The 22,420-nt window shown below is 54.7% G+C and overlaps 6 protein-coding genes across 6 annotated transcripts; 2 read left to right on the top strand and 4 right to left on the bottom strand.

Annotated features, from left to right (window-relative positions):
- Window positions 1-109: 109 nt before the first annotated feature.
- SPBR_01419 (uncharacterized protein) lies at window positions 110-2,305 on the bottom strand (the record flags this gene model as incomplete). Its single annotated transcript, XM_040759730.1, has 1 exon — window positions 110-2,305. One exon carries the CDS (start codon window positions 2,303-2,305, stop codon window positions 110-112), a length of 2,196 nt encoding a protein of 731 aa, XP_040619265.1.
- A 3,596-nt stretch (window positions 2,306-5,901) lies between these two features.
- Window positions 5,902-7,041, bottom strand: SPBR_01833 (uncharacterized protein; the record flags this gene model as incomplete). Its single annotated transcript, XM_040760143.1, has 1 exon — window positions 5,902-7,041. The coding sequence occupies one exon, from the start codon at window positions 7,039-7,041 to the stop codon at window positions 5,902-5,904; it is 1,140 nt and encodes a 379-aa protein (XP_040619264.1).
- A 694-nt stretch (window positions 7,042-7,735) lies between these two features.
- SPBR_02103 (uncharacterized protein) lies at window positions 7,736-8,185 on the top strand (the record flags this gene model as incomplete). The annotated part of the gene is made up of 1 exon (XM_040760412.1): window positions 7,736-8,185. One exon carries the CDS (start codon window positions 7,736-7,738, stop codon window positions 8,183-8,185), a length of 450 nt encoding a protein of 149 aa, XP_040619263.1.
- Window positions 8,186-8,315: 130 nt separating this feature from the next.
- SPBR_01852 (uncharacterized protein) lies at window positions 8,316-9,410 on the bottom strand (the record flags this gene model as incomplete). The annotated part of the gene is made up of 1 exon (XM_040760162.1): window positions 8,316-9,410. The coding sequence occupies one exon, from the start codon at window positions 9,408-9,410 to the stop codon at window positions 8,316-8,318; it is 1,095 nt and encodes a 364-aa protein (XP_040619262.1).
- Window positions 9,411-9,995: 585 nt separating this feature from the next.
- On the top strand, window positions 9,996-13,103 carry SPBR_01279 (xeroderma pigmentosum group C-complementing protein; the record flags this gene model as incomplete). Its single annotated transcript, XM_040759590.1, has 2 exons — window positions 9,996-11,042; window positions 11,124-13,103. 2 exons carry the CDS (start codon window positions 9,996-9,998, stop codon window positions 13,101-13,103), a joined length of 3,027 nt encoding a protein of 1,008 aa, XP_040619261.1.
- Window positions 13,104-13,192: 89 nt separating this feature from the next.
- SPBR_01634 (2-dehydropantoate 2-reductase) lies at window positions 13,193-14,748 on the bottom strand (the record flags this gene model as incomplete). Its single annotated transcript, XM_040759944.1, has 3 exons — window positions 13,193-14,239; window positions 14,505-14,571; window positions 14,702-14,748. The coding sequence occupies 3 exons, from the start codon at window positions 14,746-14,748 to the stop codon at window positions 13,193-13,195; spliced, it is 1,161 nt and encodes a 386-aa protein (XP_040619260.1).
- Between the last annotated feature and the right edge of the window lie 7,672 nt (window positions 14,749-22,420).

Raw genomic sequence — 22,420 nt, 5'->3', positions numbered from 1 at the left:
AAGAAAAATATAATTCGAGAATAACATAGAAAAAAACCCCTAAAAAGTGAACGTAGATAATATTAATAAATAAATGATATTAATCTGGTAACTTAAATCAAATCCTCCATTACACCTCCTCCTCGTCGACAAACGACAGAACAATGGAAAAGACAATGGTCGGCCGGCACAGCTTCTGCAAGTGTGCGCCCAGCACGGAACCAAACTTGGTTGTCCAACTGCTTCCGCCATCCGGGCAGTCTCTGTCCCCAGCGCTCCTCGCCTCCCACGCCCGCCTCGTGCACGCAACGCACCGGTGCAGGGCGGCCTTGTTGAGGACGCTGTCGTGGGTGTCATGGCCATCGTCCACGTCTGGATCTGGGTCGCTGGCACCCTGTAGGGAGAGCAGTTCCTCGATGCGCCAGTCGTCGTAGAGGTCGACGAGCACAGAAAAGTCCATGCCGTTGAGGTTGGTGGAGAGCGGGGTGGCCATCGTCGCTGCGGCCGACGTTGACGCCGACAGCGACGGTTGCGATCGGGGACCATGATCCAACGCCCGCTGGAAACTCCGCGCGTCTTGCCACGGCTGCGGTGCAATGTGCTGCCGTAGGAGGTGTTGCTGGGCCGGGGTGATGCCGTTGGTGTTCGTAGGAGTCGGGCCAGTCGTGCCGCTGGTGCGGTCCGACGAGCCCAGGCGGATGCGTACCGGCACATGCAAGTCGGCCACAACGACTTGGAGGGACGTGGGGGCCGCCACCGTCTCCCTGGCCGGCTTGTCCTCTCGGCCGTCGCCTTCGTCTTGGTCGTCCTCCTCGTCCTGCGACAGGTCCACGCCGGCAGCCCAGGCAATGGTGTCCGGATGGCCACGATCGATCCAGGTGGCGTCGAGGGCGACTGTCTTCGCGGGCAGGCGCATATGGCGCAGCTGGCTCGCCCAGCAGCCGTAGGGGACGGAGGTGAGGGTTGCAATGGTGTCGGCGTCGGAGGCCGGCGGTGAAGACGATGTACGACGTCCGCTGTCGTACTTTGACATCCATGTTCGAATGTTGGAGCTCGCCCCAGCCAGAGGATAGCCATGCGCGGCTTGATGGTGATGGTGATGTTGCTGCTGCACATGGTCCCGAGCCAACGTCCACGGTCCGCCGCCGCCAAAACCGCTACTGGCGTGATTGCGGATGGCCTCGACGCCCAGCCACGGGTAGTACAACACATCCCGGCCAGAACGTAGCCGGCTAGGCGACGTGATGCACCGCACCAGGGGCGACGGAGGGCCGTCGTCGCCTACTGTCGCGGCTGTTGAAGATGCACGGTATCTGAACGTGTCGCCTCCAAAGGCGGCCTCGACGACACGTCGCGCCTCGACGCAGACATAAAACAGGTCCGATTGCCAGAGCATCTCAAGGGTGTGCACGTGGCTGGCGGGACGGAACACACGGCGTATGCTGCGGTACGTTGTCGAGGCGAGATCTTCGCGGAGCAACACACGGAACGGCAACGCCTGCTCCCAGATCAAGACGCGTATTTCATACGGTAGGCGCGAGAAGCAGTGGAATTCGGCAAGGGCGACCGACGTGCCTGCCACGATTTTGTCGCCCGCTGTTGCCGTTGACGTTGGTGGCGGTGATGGAAGGAGCGGCCGGTCTAGCTGGGCAGGCGGTCGTGTACTTGGTTGCGCTTTCCGTTTCTGTGCGTGCTGTGGCGACTGCCTCTCGACTGTCGCGTTGAAGGCATTAAGGAGTGCATCGCGAAGACGCGGCGGCAGCGGTTCGGCCGCATCGCTCATGATGAGGTCGCGAAAGACTCGCTGGGGCGACATCTTATACCGGCGGTAGGGTGGTGTCGTCGGCGCCTCCAATTTTGCCTCCTGTTTCGACGTCGACGTCACCCGTCGTCGACATTCACAGCACCGGCTCCGGTCTACTCCGTCACGACACACCGACTGCCGCGTCTCTCGGACAAAGCGAATGTCCGCGGCAGGCTCACCATTGTCGCGACGGAATGGCCGCAACACAGACCGGGGTAGGGGTGCCGGGATCGGCCGGCGGCTATAGCTGTGGCCATACCCGTGGCCGTGGCCGTGGCCGTGGCTGTGTCTGCTGTTGCTGCCGCTGCCGCTGCTGCCGTTGCTGCTGCTGCTGCCGCTGTTACCGTTGTTGCCAGCATGGTGTTCGGGGTTCCAAAACAGACTGGCGGCCGGGAGCGGCAGGGAATGCGTGCAGTCGTCAAACAAAAACTCGCGACGGGAGCCATCGGCGCGGCGGAAGGCAAGCGGTGTGCGGGCGGGAAGGGAGCTGTCGACGGCGATGGGCGAGTCGTTGTAGGCCATGGCGTGACAACGAAGCGCGGCAATGGACCCAAGAAACGGAGAAAGTGGGTACGGACAGCCGTGTAAGTGAGTTTAGCTCATGCAGAGAGAGCGCTCAAAGTGGAAGAAAGGTCGCGATGAAGAAAATGTATTTGCGCGATGGGTGCCGAGAAAAATGAAGGCGAGAAAGAGTAGAATGTGCATTGGCTGCGAAACTGTGTACGAAGCGATAATCAGGTTGTCCGGATTGAATGAGAAAAAGTGCACGACTAGAGAATGTGCCCTTTTGCGCTGGTCGTCACTGCTTTGACCATTGGCGTCGGACCTGTCTCGTGGGCCGTGTGGTGAACCTGTTGATCAATATATAGACAGCGTCGACAGCGTCTTTGGGGTAGAGAGCGCGAGGACGACGGCGACGAGGAGAGACGAGACACGGATGCAGAAGACGGACTAACGTTCTGATGGACGAATGTGATGAGGATGAGGGTCGTGAAGCAGCCACAAGCCGCGCCCGGAGTCATATCCAACGGAAACAACAAAGAAAGCTTGTATGCAAGGAAGAGGGGCCGCTGAAAACGCAAGGGCGGCGGCGGGTGCGTGAGCAACAGACGATAAATGGGCCGGAAGAGGAACAAAGGAAGATGCAGGGAAGTCGGTTGGAAACAAAAGGATCGATCAGTACATTGTCGACACGAAACGACAAGAGGAAATGAAATAAAAGGCGTGGTGAAGCAACAAAACACGTCGACGTTTTGACAGGTCCTCGTAGATTCGTCTTTTCCTCTTCCTGTTCTATTGACTCGGCAGCTTGGAATGAATGTCTGCCGCGCTGTTGATTGTCACCAACAGTCAGGACCCGCTCGCAGGAAGCGAACCAGATAAATCGTATTGTCGATGACCCATCAGATAGCCTGGTTGTTAGGTCCAACAGACAAGCTTCCCTTTTTGGCGATGCGGAAGAGAATCAGAGAATCAGAGAAGCAGAGAAGCAGAGAAGCAGATAAAATGAGTTCCGATGGGCGGAGCATGTTACAGAGAGAGTAGCGAATTCGTTCGTTAGATTTACAAAGGATCGGGATTCGTCGTGCCAGGGGGGAAAAAGAAAAGAAAAGCAAAACAAAGAAAAGAAAAGACAAAAAAATAGGGGCGTACGACGTACGGCGTGACGGTGTCCAGACATGCTTTCTTTTTTCAATCTCCTGAACCTGTCATCTCCTCTCGTTTCCTCCCGCATACATCACCCGTATTTCCCTGCTGATCGCCGGGTGGACACGTCCCGACGATTGTGGATGTGTGTGTGGCTACGGGCCTCTTTTTTCTATTGTGAGATGCAAATGCCCAGTCACATTCAACACGGACATTCACGAAGGATGGGTGGCCGACAGCTTGCAGTCGCGCTTGGTCACGATGGAGAGCGGAGAACAATAGAGTTGGGTGACCTGCGTGGCTCGACGCTGCTTTGTTTGGTGGAAACCCAAGGCGGCCTGGGCCCAGCAAGGCGCGCGATACCAAGCGACTGAATGGGAGGCTGACTGCCTGAACACCTGAATCGCAGATCCCGACACGCTGGGACGACGAGCACGAGAATGGGAGACACAACAAAAGTGAGGGAACACAGAAACGACCCAAGACCCAGGAGGACGGCGTGAGGGCGTACGATAGACTTGAGCGCAGGGGAAGGGAGAGTCGTATGTCGCACGACAAAGACAGCATCTCGTAAACGCCCTGTGGACTCGCAAGCCAGAGAGAGCCAGTCACCAACCCTTGTGTATGTCCTTTTTGTGGCTTTTATTATCGGTGTCCCTCAGAGTACTCGCGTCTTTTGTGTCATTTGGGTCTTTCTTTCTTTCCCATCAGTTCTGCAACAGGCCAGACAGAGGTTGGCTCCGACTGACGCAGTTCGGTGAACGAGGCTCGCTCTCCTTTCTCTTTACTTTCTTCTGGCCATTTTCTCTCTCCCTCGGTTCGCACATTGATTTCTCGCGTCTTCTACTCGCTTATTTCAGCTCATAAAAGGTTCGCGCCGTTTCCACAAACGGCACTTATCCTGTCTGTTGGATAGTGCGTTTCCCTTGACTCAACGATCCCGTGTACTTTTTTTTTATCTTTTTTTTGCCGTTCTTTTTTTATTTCTTCTTTACTTGTTGATTTTCGTTCCGTTCTACTTTCCTTAACTGTGACTTCGTCTGGGACAGCAGTCCAAAAGCGGTGCACATGACTTAAATTTTGGCCCCGAAGAAGAACAGTTTTGCGACATGCAAGAAGGGACGAAAAAGGATGAAAAAAAGGACAAGTCACGCTGCCTCGCTTTCCCACTGTTGGCGTCCAACCTCAACATGGAGGCTGGAGGACCAAAGAGTCCAGGCGCGGCTGGGAAGGTTGCATGCATTTCAATATGGAAGGCAGCACAAAGATGTGTGAAACCCCCAAAAGAAGTAAAAAGAAAAGCCATTGCAACGCAACTCTAAGTTGGGCTGAAAAGACCCAAAGGCCCAAATAAGAGCGAGAATGAGAGAGAGACAGAGCAATACCACATCCGTCGTAGAATTGCCTACAGGCCTAGTCTCGCAAATATATTCGTTTTCTCGATAAGCGCCCGAAAGGAAGAGAATGGGGGGGCCGGCGAAGGGAGACAACATGATACGTGCCGCGCCCAGTACACCGTTTCGGGGGCTATTGAAGAAGTGCAATCTCATTTTTCCTGACGAACATACTTTCAGCATTCTGTGCGACTGTGGCAAGGGCCGTATTGGGGGCCATACGAGGGTACTTTGGCAAATAAAAGAGAGCAACAGAAAGAGCGATGCAGAGATCTCTCGGGTTACAGTCCGTCCAGAACCGATATGAGATATGAGCTGGACGAGCCGGAGACGATAAGAGCCGTGTACATGTACATAGTAGTGGGCAACTGAGCATGGGTCAGGAAAGTCTCCAGCTGAGGGCTGAGGACGAAAACGCAAGGGAGCAGTATTGGGGGCCAAAGGTAGCGGGCAAATTATGGTAGTGAGCAGAGCAGTAGGCGCACATGGACAGCTGGACAGCTGGACAGCTGGACAGTCTGGGATGCATCGAAATAGGAAATGCGTTGGCCAATAAGAAGCACGAGGCGCTCGATGCAAGTCGTCCAACAGACAAAATGCAGCACACGGTACGGAGTACAATATGCAAAGAGGGCCTCGTGATGGCTCTTGATATTTTGAATGGACGCAATCGGGAAGTGTGATTGGAAAATATCTCACTGATTTACACTGACAGCAATGGATCTCATCTCAATAGCGAATAATAGAGTAATAAGACACATCTGGTGTACAGATAAAAACCACAAAAATACGCCTACGAGAGAGTCTATCGCCATATTGTCAAGAGGCTGCCTTTGACAGACGAAGCATGCATGCAGGATACCCTTGGTCTCTTCTGAAACAGTACGTCCACTTGTTCTCGGGCTCTCGTTAGACGCACAATAGGGCATGTATCTCAGAGGGGCAAAACTAGTTCTATTCAACAATGGTTTTTCTCCATCATGCACCATCATGCACAAGCCAGCACGATATATCTACTGTAAAGAAGATACAGCCATAACGCCAAAGGTGGCCTTGTCTCGGCCACCATCTCACCGACTACGCCACAGGCCCATTGTCCGGTTTATTATTCTGTCCGACGCCGGCCCGTTGAGCGTCCTGGACACCCGGCTGCTCGACCTGCCGTGCGTCGGGCTGTGCGCCGGGCTGTGCGTCACTAGCTTCATCTCGTTCAGCGCGCCGACTGCACCGGAATAAGGATCGCCGTCGGCGCTCCTCTCCCACCGTGTTCCTCTCTCTGTTGCAGAGAAATATAGCAGAGAGTTTGTGCCGGCGGGTACGCTTAACATGTTGTCGCAGAGCATCGTCGAGCTGTTCGGCTATGTTCGGCTGCTGTTGCCCGGCCTCATCTCGTCCAGGCCCACCACTGTTGTTTTGCTCTTTTGGAGAATCGGTCTGGGTGCCCATCTCGCGGCCGCTGGAGGGACCTCCTGCCTCAGGATCGCGTGCGTTCGGTCGGGGTGCAGGCTGGGATGAGCTGGTAGCGAGGCCTTGCACAGCTTGTGTGCTGCCTGACCAAGGATCGCCCGTGCTGTTGTTGGACACCGGCTCTGTCTGACCACCGCCCCTTATGCTGGCAGCATCGGCGGCACTCGCAGCGTTCGGCGCACTGCTTGCAGGGGCTTGGCCATTGCCACTGGAAGCACCGGAAGGAGCCTGCGCATTTGACTCGGGAGGAGCGTCCCCGGATTCCTGGGTATCGCTTGCGACCAGCCGCAGCGTAGGACGAGCAACGCCACCGGCACCACCTTGGGGAGAAACTTGGACACCGTCTTGAGCACCGCTCTGTGGACTTGTCTGTGGACTTGTTTGTGGACTTGTCTGTGGGCTAGCCTGAGTGTTGCACTGAGTGTTGTTTTGACAATCAGACTCAGAAATCTTTTCGGGACTGGGTGTTCGTGATGGGTTGCATGTAACGTGCCCAATGGTCCCTGTTGATTCAATAAGATACGTTTCGAACTTTTGTTTTTCTCTTATTACGGCCTTTTTCAGAAGGTGAGCACTGATCCTGTTCAAACGCGACTGTTGAGATGCGGGAGCGGCCACAGGTTGGGACGGAGCTGGCGTCTCTTCGGGTGTAGACGTGGCCTGCGAGAGGAACTCAGCCTCGGGCATTGCCTCAATGTCCGCCGGTGTCAGAGACTCGTTGGCACTGGGAAGCGAGGGAGATGTTGCCATATTAGCTGCTGTGGGATTCATCGCATTTTGTTGCTGATTCGGCGTGCTTCCTTGACCAGCTTGTAAAGCTGGTGAAGTCGGCGACGCTGGCTTTGCTAGGCGATCTGCCGTCATGGCTGTTGTGGTAATATGATTAGACTAAACGAAACAGAGTAATGATTTTTGGCAATCCTGAACGACGATGGTGCGTGTGGTGTGTGGTTTAGATGTGGTCGAGAAGTAGACTGGCAATGGGAGTCTATGCTTGTTTACATTCCCCGGCTGATCTCGACACGATACAGCTGACATGAGCGATATCAAAATCGGGGCAGTTGCGACAGTACCACCTTCCTCCACTGTCGTCAACTCGTCGTTGATACTCGTTGTTCGTATTCGGAAGGAACTCGTTTTTGCCTTGGACTCTTCTATGTCGGTTTTGTCTCGGGAAGAATGTGTACGTCCTGGATGTACCAGATTTCTGTCAATTCTCAGAAAGCAAACGGCCCACTGCGTGTCTTTCTTGGATAAAAACCGTCATATATGATCTATTGGTTTATGAATCTCATTCGTTGCCATAGGCTTGCAAAATCCCAAAGCCACAAACCCCTTAATGCCAATGCCATGCTGTTCGCGCCTTCCCTTTGATACGGAAAGAGGCCCCTGCCTTCTATGTGTATTTATGTTGCCAGCAGCCCGTCTTTCTTCGTTCCTTCCCATGTCCATACTTAACCAGAATGGTGACGCACCTTCCCACGAAACCAACCACAACATCTCCTTCTTCACGCCACCGCACGTGCCTACTTCAGCAGCGGGAAACACAACGACGTCGCAGCCCTCGAACATGGCCACTCCTCCACTGATCGTGAGCAGTGCGCTTGTCACCCAAACACCCTCGAGCCCAGCTGGGCAAAATGGCATCACCTTCCCAGACAGCAGCAGCAACAACATCAACAACAACAATGATGGCAACAACGGTGGAAGCAGTTCGGGCTTGTCGACAGGTAGCCAGGTGGCTGTTGCCCTTGGTGTCGTCATCTTTGCGCTCTTGCTGGGCAGCCTCGGCCTCTGGGCCACGACGCAGTCACGGGCGAAGCGTGAGGCCTATGGGCGACTGAACGGGACGACGGCGCGTTGTCAGATGGCGGCGGAAACGAGGACGCGGTAGGAAGTGGCGGGACGGGACGTATAGGGAGCCACGCCTTTTGAGAGTACATGAGGCACATCTGTCTGGTGCCTCCACTTTAGAGTATTGCCAAAGACAAATTCCATCATTGTCATACACAAATACCATCCCATCAAGCCCATGCGATGTTCTTGGGAAACCTGCCGACCACTTTCAGCGAGCCCATTTGGTCTGAGACGGAGTCTGCTTGTGGGCGTCCACTCACGTCTTCTTCTTTTGCTTCTGTTTCCTCCTCTTCCGTCTCTTCTTCTTCTTCAGCCGCCTCCGGCTGCGTTGTGCTTTCGGTTTCGGGCACAGTCGACAGAGCGGATGCACCGGCTGCCTGCTCCCCTGCTGCTGTCTCTCCCTCTTCGCCCGTGGCGGGAGCCTCTTGGGCCCTCGCTTCTTCCGCCTCCTTTTGCCGCATCTCCCAAAAGCCTTTGCCGTAGCTCACCAGGATCTCGTCGCCCTGCGCAATGCCGCCCACCGTGCTGCTGCTCTGTCCGTTCGCCGCCGCCTGCAGCAGCGCCCGCTTGCCCGCCGGCAGCACAAACACCGCCATGCCGCGCTCGCCGCGCCGCGGGTCCCAGACCTCGCGGAACTCGGCGTTGGCCCGCGGCTTGCCGGTACCCCGGTAGTCGTTGATAAAGCGGGCCTCGTTGCCCTGGCGGTCGGCATCGACGGCGACGTCGGCCTCGCGGTCGAGCCAGAGGTCGTAGTCGGACTCGCGCTTGTTGTGCGGGTTGGTGCCCGGTCGTCCAGCAGCGACATTGCCACGATGGTAGACACCCAGATAGGGCAGGATAAAGGAGCCGGCGCGGAGGTTGCGGGCGGCAAAGAGGCCCCGCTGGCCACAGGCTGGATGGTGTGGGTCGGTGATGGAGCGGATCTCGACGAGCGGGCTGGGTCCAAAGCGCAGGATGGACGGCACCTCCGATAGGGGCGGGGTGGACGCCGGCGCGCCGGGCAGGTCGGCCGGCTGTGTCTGCAGCATCTTGCGCTGTCGTTGTGAGATGCCAGCGTAGACGGGCGTTGTGAGGTAGGTGACATTGGACGGCCAGTTTGCTGGGACGGCGTTGGATGGCGAGTCTGGTCCAGAGCCCGAGGTTCTCGAAGAACCTCCAAACGATCCTCGTGACGGCCCTCTTGGAGGCCCTCCTCGTATTCCTAGCCTGCCAGCACGGGCGGGAGCGTTGCCCCCTCGGTCTCTGTTGCCATTATTTGCCATTACAACTTGTGAAGACCCCAGGTCGGCTTTTTTTTTTTTTTTAATATGTAAGACGTAAGACGTAGTCAACAAAATGAAACAAATTGAAATATTCTCAATTGAGGACAGCCAATCGAGAAAGACTTTTAATTCAAAGTGCAAATTTGTATCAACAAAAGTGTATATTGACATGCAGACCTAGCTTTACAGAACTTTTGGTGACGGAGGGGAGGCCATTTAAAGTACGTCATGATGGTCACGTGCTTTCGCGGTAGACTCGCAACTCGATTTGGTCTCTAAAACGCGGGGCCGCCTTTTGGTTCCAGGTCTGACGCACTGGACGCATTTGACGCATCCACCGACGCATCCATTTGATCGGCAACTGTCCTTTGCTGCCTACAATCTGTGGGTTGCGATGACAGACTTGACGTCAGCGCGACATACGACTATGCGACACAACATGCGCCTCCTTTCTTGAGTGACCCAACATCGCTTTTGGGTTCTTTTTATCATTTTTGGGTTTAATCGGTTACGACATCACGAGCAACGGCATCCCTCCTCAGCACTCGTCGACGCTCCTCGTGACCTCTTCGTGCGGTGGTCACGATGGTGGCCAGGCGGCGTAGTGGTACCGCTGAGCATCGAGGCGTCACGCTGCGCGCGGCAGCGACACAGCGGCAGCAGCAGCGCGTGGCCGCAGCTCGCCAGCGACGCCGAGATGCTGCTGCTGCGACCGGGGACGGCGACATGGGCCTGCCGGGTGTGTACCGCGACATGCTGATCGAGGCTGGCGTGCCGAGTCCAGCAGCGCGACGGCGCGGTGTGCAGCCGACGATTGACCTGATTGGCGAATCGGGCGAGCCGCCTGTGAAGCGAATCAAGCGGCCGGGGCAGAAGAGCGACCTCCCGATGCGCGGCGACCGATCTGCCCAGAAATCCGTCGCAGATGTGGTTGTCTTTGCAGACAAAGAAGAAGAGGAGGACGAGGAGGACGAGGAGGACGCGGAGGACGCGGATGACGACGTGGAATTTGAGGACATTGTGATCCCAGAGCCCGTCATCCAAACGAGGGAACTCGACTCGGAGGATGAAGAAGACGACGACGACGACGATGACGAAGAAGACGAAGAAGACGAAGAGAGCAGCCAACCGTTCGTACTCGAGGACGTAGTCAGTGCAACAACTACACCGATACAACCCGGCAGTGGACCACCAAATCAGACGAATGCGACGACAGACACCCTGGAGCTGAACCTCACGGAGCACGAGAGCGTCCTGACGGCGCCGACACGATGGAATGGCCGCTGGGGTGCAAGGGCAGCACCGGCCAGCCGAAAGAAGCCGCTGAGCCGGGCCGAGCGCATGCACCGCATCGAGATCCACAAGATGCATCTGCTCTGTCTGCTGGCGCACGCCGCGCAACGCAACCGGTGGTGCAACTCGGCCAAGGTGCAAAAGGCGCTGCGCCCGCTGCTGACGGCGAAAATGATCTCGTACCTCAACCCAGACGGCCATCTGTCGCAGTTTGGCCAGACAGAGTCGCTGAAAAACGGCCTGCAGCAAGTGGCGACCATGTTCAAGACGCGGTTCCGCATTACGGAACGGGGGATGCGGCGCGCGTTGTGGGCGGAAAGCCCCGAGCAGTTGAAGGACGTGAGTTGGCGGAGGACGTTGTGTGTTGATGCTCTTCATATGATGAATGTTGCCAGTGACTAACGGAGATGGCATTAATAGTATGAACTCCCCAAAGACGCGGAAACCGTATTCGACAAAGACGACTTCATCGCCGCAGCAAAGAGCATGCAAGGCTCGCGCGACGTCGGGGCTCAGCTCTTTTGTGCCCTGTTGCGCGCGGCTGGGGTCGAGACACGGCTCGTCTGCTCGCTGCAACCGTTGTCTTTTTTATCGAACGCCCCGACGATGCCAAAGCCAAAACCGAAGCCATCCAAACCGACGCCAGCGCGAAACGACCACCCAATACCCAGCATCTACCGGTCACCACCGTCCGCCACCCAGGCCACGAGGGGCGATTCTGAAAGTGAGGCCATGTTCCTTTCGCCTCGCCGTCGGCTGGGCCACCCCGACGCTGCGGCGTACAACGTCCCAGCGGTCCCTTCCGCACCACCCAAGCAATCCACGTCGGCCGCCTCGTCGTCAAGACATGTCGTTCGCGGCGAGTCGGCGTTCCCCGTCTACTGGGTGGAAGTACTGGATGCCGCGCACCAAAAGTGGCAGCCAGTCGACCCGCTGGTCACCTGCTCGCAGTGGAAGGTGGCCAAGCTGGAGCCGCCGGCGGCGGACAAGAACAACCAGCTGTCGTATGCCATTGGCTTTGCCGCCGAGGGCGACGCCAAGGACGTCACCCGGCGCTATGCCAAGGCGTACAATGCCAAGACGAAGCGTACGCGCATCGACGGTCTCGTCGAACCGGCACCCACAATTGCCGCATCGAAAGCGGCAGCCTCCTCTGCGGGGGCGCCGCCGACGTCGTCCCCGCGGACGTCGTCTCCAACAAACCTGTCGGGAGCCAAGTGGTTGCGCCGAGCGCTGCGCTACTTTCGTGTGTCGGCGCTGACCGATGTCGACCAGATCGAAGATATTGAGCTCAATGCGGCCGAGTCGCGCGAGCCGATGCCACGCAACGTGGCAGACTTCCAGAACCACCCAGTGTATGCGCTGGTGCGCCACCTGCGACGGCACGAGGTGCTTGTGCCCAACGCCACGGCCGTCGGCACCGTCGCGGCCGGCGCCAAAGCGCCGCTTGAACGCATCTACCGCCGGCGGGATGTCCGCATTGCCTACAGCGCCGACCGATGGTACCGGCTGGGCCGTGTGGTCCTGCCCAACGAGATCCCTGCCAAGTGGCTGCCCAAACCTCGAAAGAGAGGGGTTTTTGACGACGAAGGCAACGATGGCGGTGGTGTCAGCGGCCACAAGAGCCAGAGTGATGGCGTTGACGACGACGACGACGACGACGACGACAACTTGTTCGGCGACAGTGCCGTCGGCGGTATTGGCCAGTCCCGGTCCCAACCGAGCCCGCTCGGCATCCCCATCTTCACACCGGAGCAAACGGAGCTGTACCGCGCACCGCCCGTCGTCGACGGCCGCATCCCCAAGAACAAGTTTGGCAACATTGAACTGTACGTGCCGAGCATGGTGCCAGAGGGCGGCGAGCACATTGACGACCCGGCTGCCGGCCGCGCCGCGTACATGCTGGGTGTCGACTATGCACCGGCGCTGTCCGGCTTCAACTTCCAGGGCCGCAAAGGCACGGCCGTGCTGCGCGGTGCCGTTGTCGCCACAGAGCATGCCGAGGCCGTGAGGGCGGTTCTGGAGGGTCTCAAAGACCTTGCCGTGGAGGCCGTGGCCGAGCGGCGGACGCGTGCTGCGCTGCGTGCCTGGACCTTTTTCTTGCGCGGTCTGCGCATTCGGCAGCGGATTCGGAATGCGGCCGAGGACCGTGGTGAGTTGGTCGACGGAGACGGACAAGAGAGGGACGAAGAAAGCGATAACGACGCGGTTGTGGACCACGAAGACGAGAACCAAGGGGGGCTGGACAGTGACGAAGACGATGCCGTCGACGACGCCAGGAGTGACGTGACGGAAGAGTTTGACATGGTCGTGGACGACGACGGCGAAGGTGAATTTGCTGGTGGCGGCGGCTTCATAAACGACGACGATTACGGCGGTGGCGGGTTCATACCAGAATGACATTTGGACGCTTGGTTATATATAAACGAAAATCTACATGTCAACATTACATATACCCAACCCCAACTGGCCAGTTTTGCAAGAACGTTTTACAGTTTTCCCTTGTCCTTGTTCTTCGTCTGTTCCCGCACAGCCTGTGAGCTCCGGAGCAGGGCATACAGACTCTGCATGCGCGGCAGCTCGACGCCGCGTGCGCGGGCTATGCGGACCGGGTTGCCGACAATGACCTCGAGCTCCAGAGGCCGACCGGCTTCCCAGTCCAGCAGCATGCTCGGCCGCGCACCCTTGTTGCGGTCGGTGCTCGCCAGGATCTTGTCCGGGCTGGCTAGGTCGGAGGGGAAGGGCCGGCCGAGAATACGAGGGGCGGCCGCCCAGATCTCGTCCATGACGGCGCGCAGGTGGATGCGCAGCTCTGGGTCCGACGCCATATCGGCATTGCCGCGGCCGCCCGACAGCACGGCCGACGGATTGAAGGCCGCGTTGATGCACAGCTTGTGCCAGCGCACCGTCTGCAGGCCCACCTCATCGAGCGGATCAATGTCGCGAATGCCACCGAGACGCGTCCACCAGTCGGTCAGCTGCAAGGTTGCCTCGGTGCCCCGCTTTGCGAGAGGGCTGTTTTCATCAATCTGTACGGAGGGCGGCGACGAAGGCGAAGACGACGACTCAGCCGACGTAGTGTAGGGCCCAATGTGCAGACGCGTCCAGCGGTTCTGGCGAATGACGCCGGGTTTGATCTGTTCCGCGCTGACCACTGTGACGCCGCTGATGATGGGTGTGTCGGGGAAACGGGCGCGGTACGGAGCCTCGACACCCACGCCGTTTTGAATCAGAACAATGGTCGACTTCGGCCCGACCAGCGGCGCAATTGTGCCCGAATCGTCAACCCGGTCCGGCAGCGCCTTGGTGGTCACGACGACAAAGTCCCAGCCACCTGGTGGCGGTGGTGGCACGGCATCGGACGAGCTGCCTGCACCACTAGACGCAACACCGCCGGCGGCGTTGGCGGACGGGTAGACGGCATGGGGATGGAAGACATAATCGCCGAATGTGTGGGTGTGCAGCTGCACGCCGTCCTTGGCGAGGGCTGCGTAGTTGGAACGGCCAATCAACGAAACGTGAATGTTGTGATCAGGCTGAAAAGAAAGACGGTCAAGGAAAAAGAAAACAACAAGGCAGCAACAGTCAGCAACACGAAACAGAATATTCAAAAAGGGGCACTCAGATGTCGGTCGAGGATTGGGGGAGAGAGGTAGGAGGTGACGATGACCAGAAAGCATGACCGACAGCCTCTCTGTCCATGTCCAGCCTTTTGGATCGCCAGGACAGCCACCTCAGATGGCGTAGATGGTCTTGTGACAGAGATGGGGATGCGATATACGGCAGAAAGTAAAAACATACGTAATGAAGTCTCGATGCATAGAAACATCCCACGGCGCCAGCTCCGACAAAGACGATGTGGGCCGGCCTGGACCTGTATCAGCTCAGAACAGCAAAGTAGCTGCGCACGCACACAAATACAAAGAGGCACAAAACGCACAGCCCAACGAAGGGCGACGTGTGGGGGTCAGAGGAACCGGAGACGCGAGAGGACTAACTTGGACGGATCGGCCGCAGGAACAGGGGAGGCAGAAGAATGGGCCATCTCGGTCGGCGGTTGGCGACTGGCGTTTGCTGAGGGTTGACGAGGCGTCGGTGTGCGAAGCGCCGTGCACGTTCCAATGGCTAGGCGGACTGGTAGAGACGGACAAACCCGATGTTGGGTCGTCTTCGTCCTGCTCGTATCGGTCGTTGCCGCGTGGGTGGAAGTCGGCCCAGACTGGTACGTGCGGCCCAGCCAGAAATTCAGAAAGCTCAGCTGTATGGATGGAGCCGACGAGACAGCGATAGGGCGAAGGTGGCTAAGAGAAAAAGAGAAAGGGATACAGGTAACGAAAAGAAACAGAAATCGAAAACGGGACCTGAGAGACCCGGGCAAAACTGCACGAGGCTGGTCTCTAAAGTCTGGTCAATTGGCGGTGGGCGTATGTGGGAGGGATTGGCCTGACAGAACCTTGGCGAAGCAGCGTAAAATACGGATAGAAGGCAGTGCGGCGGGTGCGTTCTTGGTGGTAGTGCGTGTCTGGATTGGTTGGATGCAAGCGGCGTGAATGAAGAAGCAAGTCTCTCGATTCGGATTTAGGATTGTCACGTAAAACGCAGATGTCGTGATGTGCGGGCAGTCGCCAGTTGGCACAAGACCAACCGCACCTTCCCGAGGCTGCCTGCGGGCCTGCCCCTGCGAGGAAAGCGAAGTTATTCTTTCGTAATGCAAAGCTAGCGCGCGCGGGTTCTTACAGGGAAGGCGCAAAGGAGCGCCGGGAGATCGAGCTACAGCGGGATGCAACAGGCAAGTGCCCCCGCACAGAGCCCGGTTTTAGGGCTCGGGACAGTGCATAAGAGAAACAAAAAAACGTGGGGAATACAGCCTAAGAAATAATAGGCCGAGACGGTGGTGGTCAAACCAGCGTGTTGTTTGTAATATTTCATTTTATATATTGAAAACTGAGCAAACCTCACCCACATACGCACAGCAGGAGCACATGGCGACAATGAGCTGTCGGTAGTATCGTCGTTTGCTTCCTACGGGAAAAGACCTGATTACGTGCTTCCCTACTGGGCTTTGCCTCCAAATGCGCCCCAGAGCTCTTCCAGTATGAAGTGAAGAGCTCTATAACGTGCAACGTATCAGGCGGCCAACGCTTCATGATAGTAGACTTTTCAATGACAGAATGACCGAGACGTTTGAAATTCGATAAGAGGCTGGGCAAAACTTACTGACAAAAGTTGACAAACATCATAGGGCATACGCTCACTTCGGATCCAGTCTAGTCAACTATATTGACCTGCTTCGAGGTCAAAGACAGTTTTTGAGTACATCGCCCTACCAAGGATCCCAATCTGTCATATTCAGCAAGTTTATTTATTATTTCTGAATTATGGGGGTTTCGAATAATGATTGTACTATTTCTCCTTCCCTTGTGCGACCTATGTTTGCCCTTATAACTCACTCGCCCAGCTCCGACATCAAAATGACATCAAACGACCCTCTTTGCTTAAACCAAGACATGTCCCCGTGTGCCCTTTGCACGGATCATCATACACTTTGCATGAATCTATGGAGCTTTGCGCCCACTGCACTGAGGGTGGAGGCATATATAGCACTCTCTTGTCCGTCTGTGGATTCAAATATACCATGCTCGTCGGAGGTGTAAGAGACACGGTAAATGACGGCAAAATAAGCAAAGAAGGCCGCTTACAAGTTCTTATCTTTTGCTTCTGTATCTTTTGTCACCTAGGGGTGACGAAATAAGCAAAGGGCCGAAATATGCAAAAATAAAATACAAGGCCTGGCTTCATAGAACGCTGAGTCAATACCCAGAGTCGTGTAATTTTGAGCGCGTTTTTTTTTGTTCACGCCCTCCGTGATAGTATCTGCAAACCGGAACTCGGATCATGTCTCTGTTCTCTGCTAGTGCGACTTCGTTCACTCTGCCCATTGACGGCGATGAGCCGTCCAAATCGCACCAACTGGCATCGCTTGGAGACATAGCATGGCCATAATAACCCTGTGTACATTGCAAATTGTCTTATATCGTGAATCTTGCAAGACATTGGCTCCGAAGTCTAGCACGAGGCCACCCAGAGGAACGGTGAACAAATTCGGTTTATTTAAGCTCTATAATGTATATACGGAGTACAAGGGTGATAATGTACGTATATAGAGATTGAAATGGCAATGACATGGTTGAAATTGTGCGACATCCCAGAAACCTGCTCACAGTACACTTTAGGTAGTATTCAAAACTGATACACTGAGATGAACTCGGACGAAAACAGGAAAGATTTTCGGAGTGCGTGGAGGAGTTAAACAAAGTGAGGCTTTGCCTGTAAAAAAGCAGACCGAAAGAGACTATATATGCAGCCTCTCTTCATGTTACCTTGTCCCGTAATATTTGTTATTTACCTTTTTGTAAAGCAAATACCAAAGAATAATTATACTTTAATTACAAGCTTATAATACAGACAATCAAACCTCAGAAAACAAAATTGATTCTAGACACTCATACTAGCATCTTACAACATGTTGCAGACCGGTGTTCACCAACAGATCTGATGCTGACCCATATGCCAACCACGCGGTCGGCGTGCTGGTGGATGATCAAGATAGACCTTGGCCCGTACAACGGAAACAAGGTTATGATTTCTTTCTTTTTTCTTTTCATGTTTCCAGCCTTGGTACCGGGTGGTGAATACACACATATATATATTGTTGATAGTGCTGACGAGGGCAAGGAGTTCAGGCCACAGAGCTTGTGGCGTTTATTTATCGTTCAGCCGCAAAGCTTCCGTGTCAACTCGCTTTGATATGTAATTACGTCGTGAGGTTGTTTAAAGGGAACTACTCCATGGTGCTGTCTGGTGTCGTTGTCAGCCCCCCAAAAGAAAGCATAGTGTGTCGTAAACTTGGAGATATACGAAGACGGCACCTAAATGGCCACAAATGGTCTGGGTCCCACACACGCCGGTCCTGGCGAGCCCCTGATTCGCTCAAGATTGCGTGGAAATGTCATAGTTCCAGCCAGTGTCCATATTAAGCTATGCTTCAGTTTGTTCGCTTGGATCTGCAATGGGGCAGTTTGTTCTGGCCACGACGTCGACCATTTCAAAGACCTAGAACTCTGCTCGTTCAGAGTACTGACGCAGAGTACTCTTTGCCCGAAATATGAGCATGCCTACTGGGAAGCACTTTAACATGTACATCTTGTGACTCACCTAGGTCAGCTTAACGGTAGATGCTTGGTGTCCTTGCCATGGGCATACTTTGTACATAATGGACGCCTTACGCCATAACACTGATCGATACTGTTCTACACCTTTACGGAGTGTTTTACGTATCAGTATCCATCCCCTGCCCTCTGCTTTGGAATCGGCATTTCCACCGCCCTGCATATATTCGTAGCAACTCGTTCTCCCTGCACCATGTCGTGTGACACACTTACTCGCAAGACGCAATGAGACGATCATTGACCTTACATTATGCAGCTGCGTCACCATTTATTGTTGTCGAGCCAGACACCCTCATCTTTTTTTGTCGGGCTGCAGGTTTTCCCCCACTGCACCCCCAAGCCTTTGCCACTAACTAGGCTCTCCCTCCAATTTCTCTGTTCATGTGCAGGGGCGCAGGAGTTTACTGAACACGTTCTCGGTGTCGTTGTCCTTGGACAGCGCTTTTGTTTTCTTTTCTTTGCATTTTGCATGAGGGTGGGAGGAAATGAGGGGTAGCATAGCATGTACGGACTGCGTCGTACATACATATCCACTCAAAAATTGGAGAATAGCTCTCACACGCATACTCTTCGCAGTGTGTGAGTGGGTGAATATTGGTTTATGGTAGATGTGTGCCGTCGTACCTGTGAGTCGGCCCTTACTGATAGCCACGGCCTGTGACGAGCAGCTCTTTAAAGTGACGTAGGTTCCCGTCCTTTCGCATTTTGACATCTCCTTGAAAAGTGTCCATGGCGTCTTGTGGCGCACACCGACAGTTTTAGTATGGATGGGTTCTCGTCTAGCACTTCGGCGAGATCGAGACTAGAGAAGGACGGAACTAAGTCCGCTCAACTATGTCGTAGAATCCAAAGAATTCGATCAGTACCGGCGCGACCGTGATACATGGCCGAGCAGTTCTTGCGGATAGTGGGACAATAAAGTTAAACAAAGGGGTAAAAGAAGGGCCAGATCCCTGGATATCGGCGCATTTGCCAGCATTGTCACGGCGCATGTGATAGCAGGGATCTGTTCTTGATGTTCGAAGATATCGTTGCATTGCCGATACCACTCCGAGATGCTGGGGATTGCAAACAGTGATCCATCACGGGGGCAAATGGTTTTGCATTGTGTTTTGCGTCTCATATGTCTTGGTCTCGTTTACCTCGACGGGCTCTCCGAGCAACACATGGAACAGGGTGACAGAGTGCAGAATATGCCGTAACGGGGGCTGAGATGTGTGACAAGGTTAACAGACCATTCCATGGTATGTCGTACAAGTGTCAGTAACAGGGTCATGCTTCGAGATTATCGATATTTTCGAAGATCCTTTGGACAAAAAGGAATCTGCCTCTCGGTGTCGCCATGCACCAGTCATCTGTCAATATTTGTCGCCGGACCAGCCCGAGAAGATGAATTGGCGTCGGTCACAACCAACACAAAAGTGCAATTTTTCAGTGTTCAAATTTCGTTTCCGTTTCGGCGGCGGCGTGCCCGCGCTGGTCCAAAGAACGAACTGAGACGTCCCTTCGTTCCTTATTTTCAGAGTATCGACCTGGTTCCGGCACATCATGGGGCTGTAGAAATTTTCTCAAGCGAGTCCGGCGTACGGAGCCCTACTGTAAGGACACGAAGGGTGGGTGGGATACATCATATTGGGGTGTGGTGGGAAGACGAAAGAAAAGAAAAACTCTGAATCTCCCATAGTCGTCGGCTTGTCGATATCTTTCAGCCCTGCCATTCTAGGAAAAAACCATGCCAACGCACCCACCACTTTCATGAACCCCCACTCCCACCATGTCATTGGGGATCCTTCCGCAGCACTGTGGGGGGTATTTCAGCATCATGCGATAAAGGACTACAGTAGAAGCGAAGAGAAGGCTGAAGCAATGTGAAAACGAAAATCTTTCAGGTGATACTTTCTTGTTTGCCCACCGATCGATAAATACTCCGGCATGGGTGGTCATATGCTCGGTCTAGATAGGCCCTCCCACGTCTGGTCTGTCGAAGTTATGCGTGAGGATATCCACAAGTGCTGCGGGCGAGCAGCTCTCAGTGCTTGTGTCTTGGAGCGTGGGATGAGGGCGGTCGATGGAAGCCGAACGGGGTCGAGCCTGTGAGTGAGTAAACAAAACAAATAATGCAATCAGGTCGAGACAAACGTAAACGACAGAAAAGACAAGGCCAAACCCGGAGACCACAACTTGGCTGTGATGATCGACAAATTGACAATTGACAGCGATCTACCGCATATTGCGTTGTCTCCCTGTGAATCGCCGAACATGGCTACCGGCGTGGTGTAGCAGTTGCCCGAACTGCCTTAGTGCTGTGAACCAGCCGGAGCAGCCCGCTCAATTAGCGGCCACGGCCGAGCCAGCCGGTTGCAAAAAGAGGGAATGCTTTCTTGGTAGGAAATAAAGGGTGGCAGGCACAAGACGCTATTGTCCAGCCACGCCATCTCACTGGCCCGTTTGGTGGGTGGCTCTTTTTATTGGGTGGAAAACCAGCAGCTGTGGTCTTGGAAAGAAGATCGCTTCGAGGGTGGGCATTCGCGGTGCTCGGTCGATGTCCGAAGCGTGCTCAGCAGTCCTTACGAAACGATGAGAGCCCATGCCACTTTCATTCCTCTTTGTCACACATGCCCCTCCTCCCGGTGAAGGGAGCAACGAGCAACGAGCAACGAGGGCACGCTTGAGGGAACAGGACAGGCAATGCCTCCGATCATTTCTTGTGTTCGACGTGTGTATGGAGTAGACAGCTCGGTGTCAGCTGCAAGGCAAAATCCAGGAAGGATGAAGAGGTCGCTGTGGGACTGGACTCAAGAGCCATGGCGGGCGATGAAGACTTCCAAGGACCATTCTCTGCACTCGGTAAGATGAGGCACTGGTCGGGTAAGAAGGACGCTTGCCAAGATCACCAGGGTCATCAAGGACTGTGGTCACTTCTGAGCTGCTTCTTTAGGAAGTTGGATAGAAGGAAGCAGAGGCTGTAGAATGATGCGGGCACCCGCCATCGAAGGCAAATAGAACGACTCCTTTCTGGGAGGCTTGCATCGAAGTGGCAGGCAATGACAAAATGACAAAATGATAAAATGACAAAGAAGAAATCAAAAAAAAGGGGGGGGGGGGGCTGACAGGGGGAGACAAGAGGAAGAAGGGGGGGGGGTCAACTACAAATGCCATATTTGGGTGTGCGCAAGCCAAGCTGCCAACCTTGTTGCTTTGTCTGGAAGGAACGACTGTACGAACGACGGGGAGAGGAAGAACTTCTCATACTTCGAACCGTCCCTTGTTGTTCCTTCCAATTTTAAGGTTACGATGCTTTCCACCATGTCGTCATTTTGATCGTCAGCGACACTCAATGGGGTTGACCGAAGGATATGTTACACTCCTGAATTAGGAAAGAAGCAGAAAGAACAGTTGAATTGAGGAAGGTGCGGCACCAAGAAGGAAAGTGCAACCGTAAGAACCGCCGAAAGGACAGTAAGAGCGGTCAGCACAGAGAAAGAACAAAAGAAGGAAAGCAATCGAAAGCAACGACTCTGCGGCCCACAAGAGGCACAAGAATCGGATGGCGGCACCCACTTTCTTAATCCGGCTTTCCAAACATTGGCAGTCTCTGACTATGGGGCTTTCTCCGCGGTTGCGTAGCACAAGCAGGAGAAAGCTCCTAATTCTCTAAGATTGGCGTAGCCGGACCAGCGTTCTTTTTTCTTTTCGTGCCAAAAGTCACTGCAGGGCCCGAAACCAGACGTGTCGGGTTTTATTTTCCCATTTGAATTCTCCTCGGAAGACATCCTGTCCGAGAAATGTCTTGTTTTCGAAGAAAAACAAGAGGTGCGACAAAGTTGTTCTCCAGCTCCTTGAAGCGCTTCGCCATGAGCTCCGCCGGTAATCATACGACACCTGGCCATGTTACGTCCTGGATCAGGCATCCTGGGAGTGGGTTTTGACGGAGTATTCCAGAGTGGAAAGTAGAAGCCTTCTGAAAACGTAATAGCGAACTTTGACACCGAAAATAGGAAGTGCCACATGCTTCCCTGCCAGTCCGCTGAGACTATTCACCTGAGTTTCTCACGTTTTCCGGGTAGCCCGACTTTTCCCATCGACTGCGTCTTGTCATATTTGTTACTGGTCCGTCGTCTTTTGTCCAATTCCAATTTGGCTTTTGTCGCTGTGGCCAAGCTTGAATCCCATCGACATGGCCTGGGGAATTTTTTGATGATTTTTACCCCAATGAATCGTGGATTGTCCCCTCTTGTCCTTTAACCCCGTTTCAGCTCGGGCGGTCCCGGGCCGCCTTCTTTGGGGTGGAGAGGGCATACTCGGTGGGGAAGGTCTCATTCGCATCGCATGCCACAGCATATCGTGCCGAGAAGGCATGTGTGCCATTTTCCTCGGAAGCAAGATCAGACGTCATGCAGGCTCCCGAGAAAAAGGGGGAAACAGAATAACAAGGAAACATCGAAATCAACCGGAAAGGGGGACCAAGGAAATTCAGCCGAAGCCGAA

Source organism: Sporothrix brasiliensis (assembly GCF_000820605.1).
Source record: "Sporothrix brasiliensis 5110 chromosome Unknown Cont18, whole genome shotgun sequence".
Taxonomy (NCBI): domain Eukaryota; kingdom Fungi; phylum Ascomycota; class Sordariomycetes; order Ophiostomatales; family Ophiostomataceae; genus Sporothrix; species Sporothrix brasiliensis.
The sequence above is the reverse complement of the archived record's forward strand: the minus strand, read 5'-3'. Positions and strand labels throughout refer to the sequence as shown.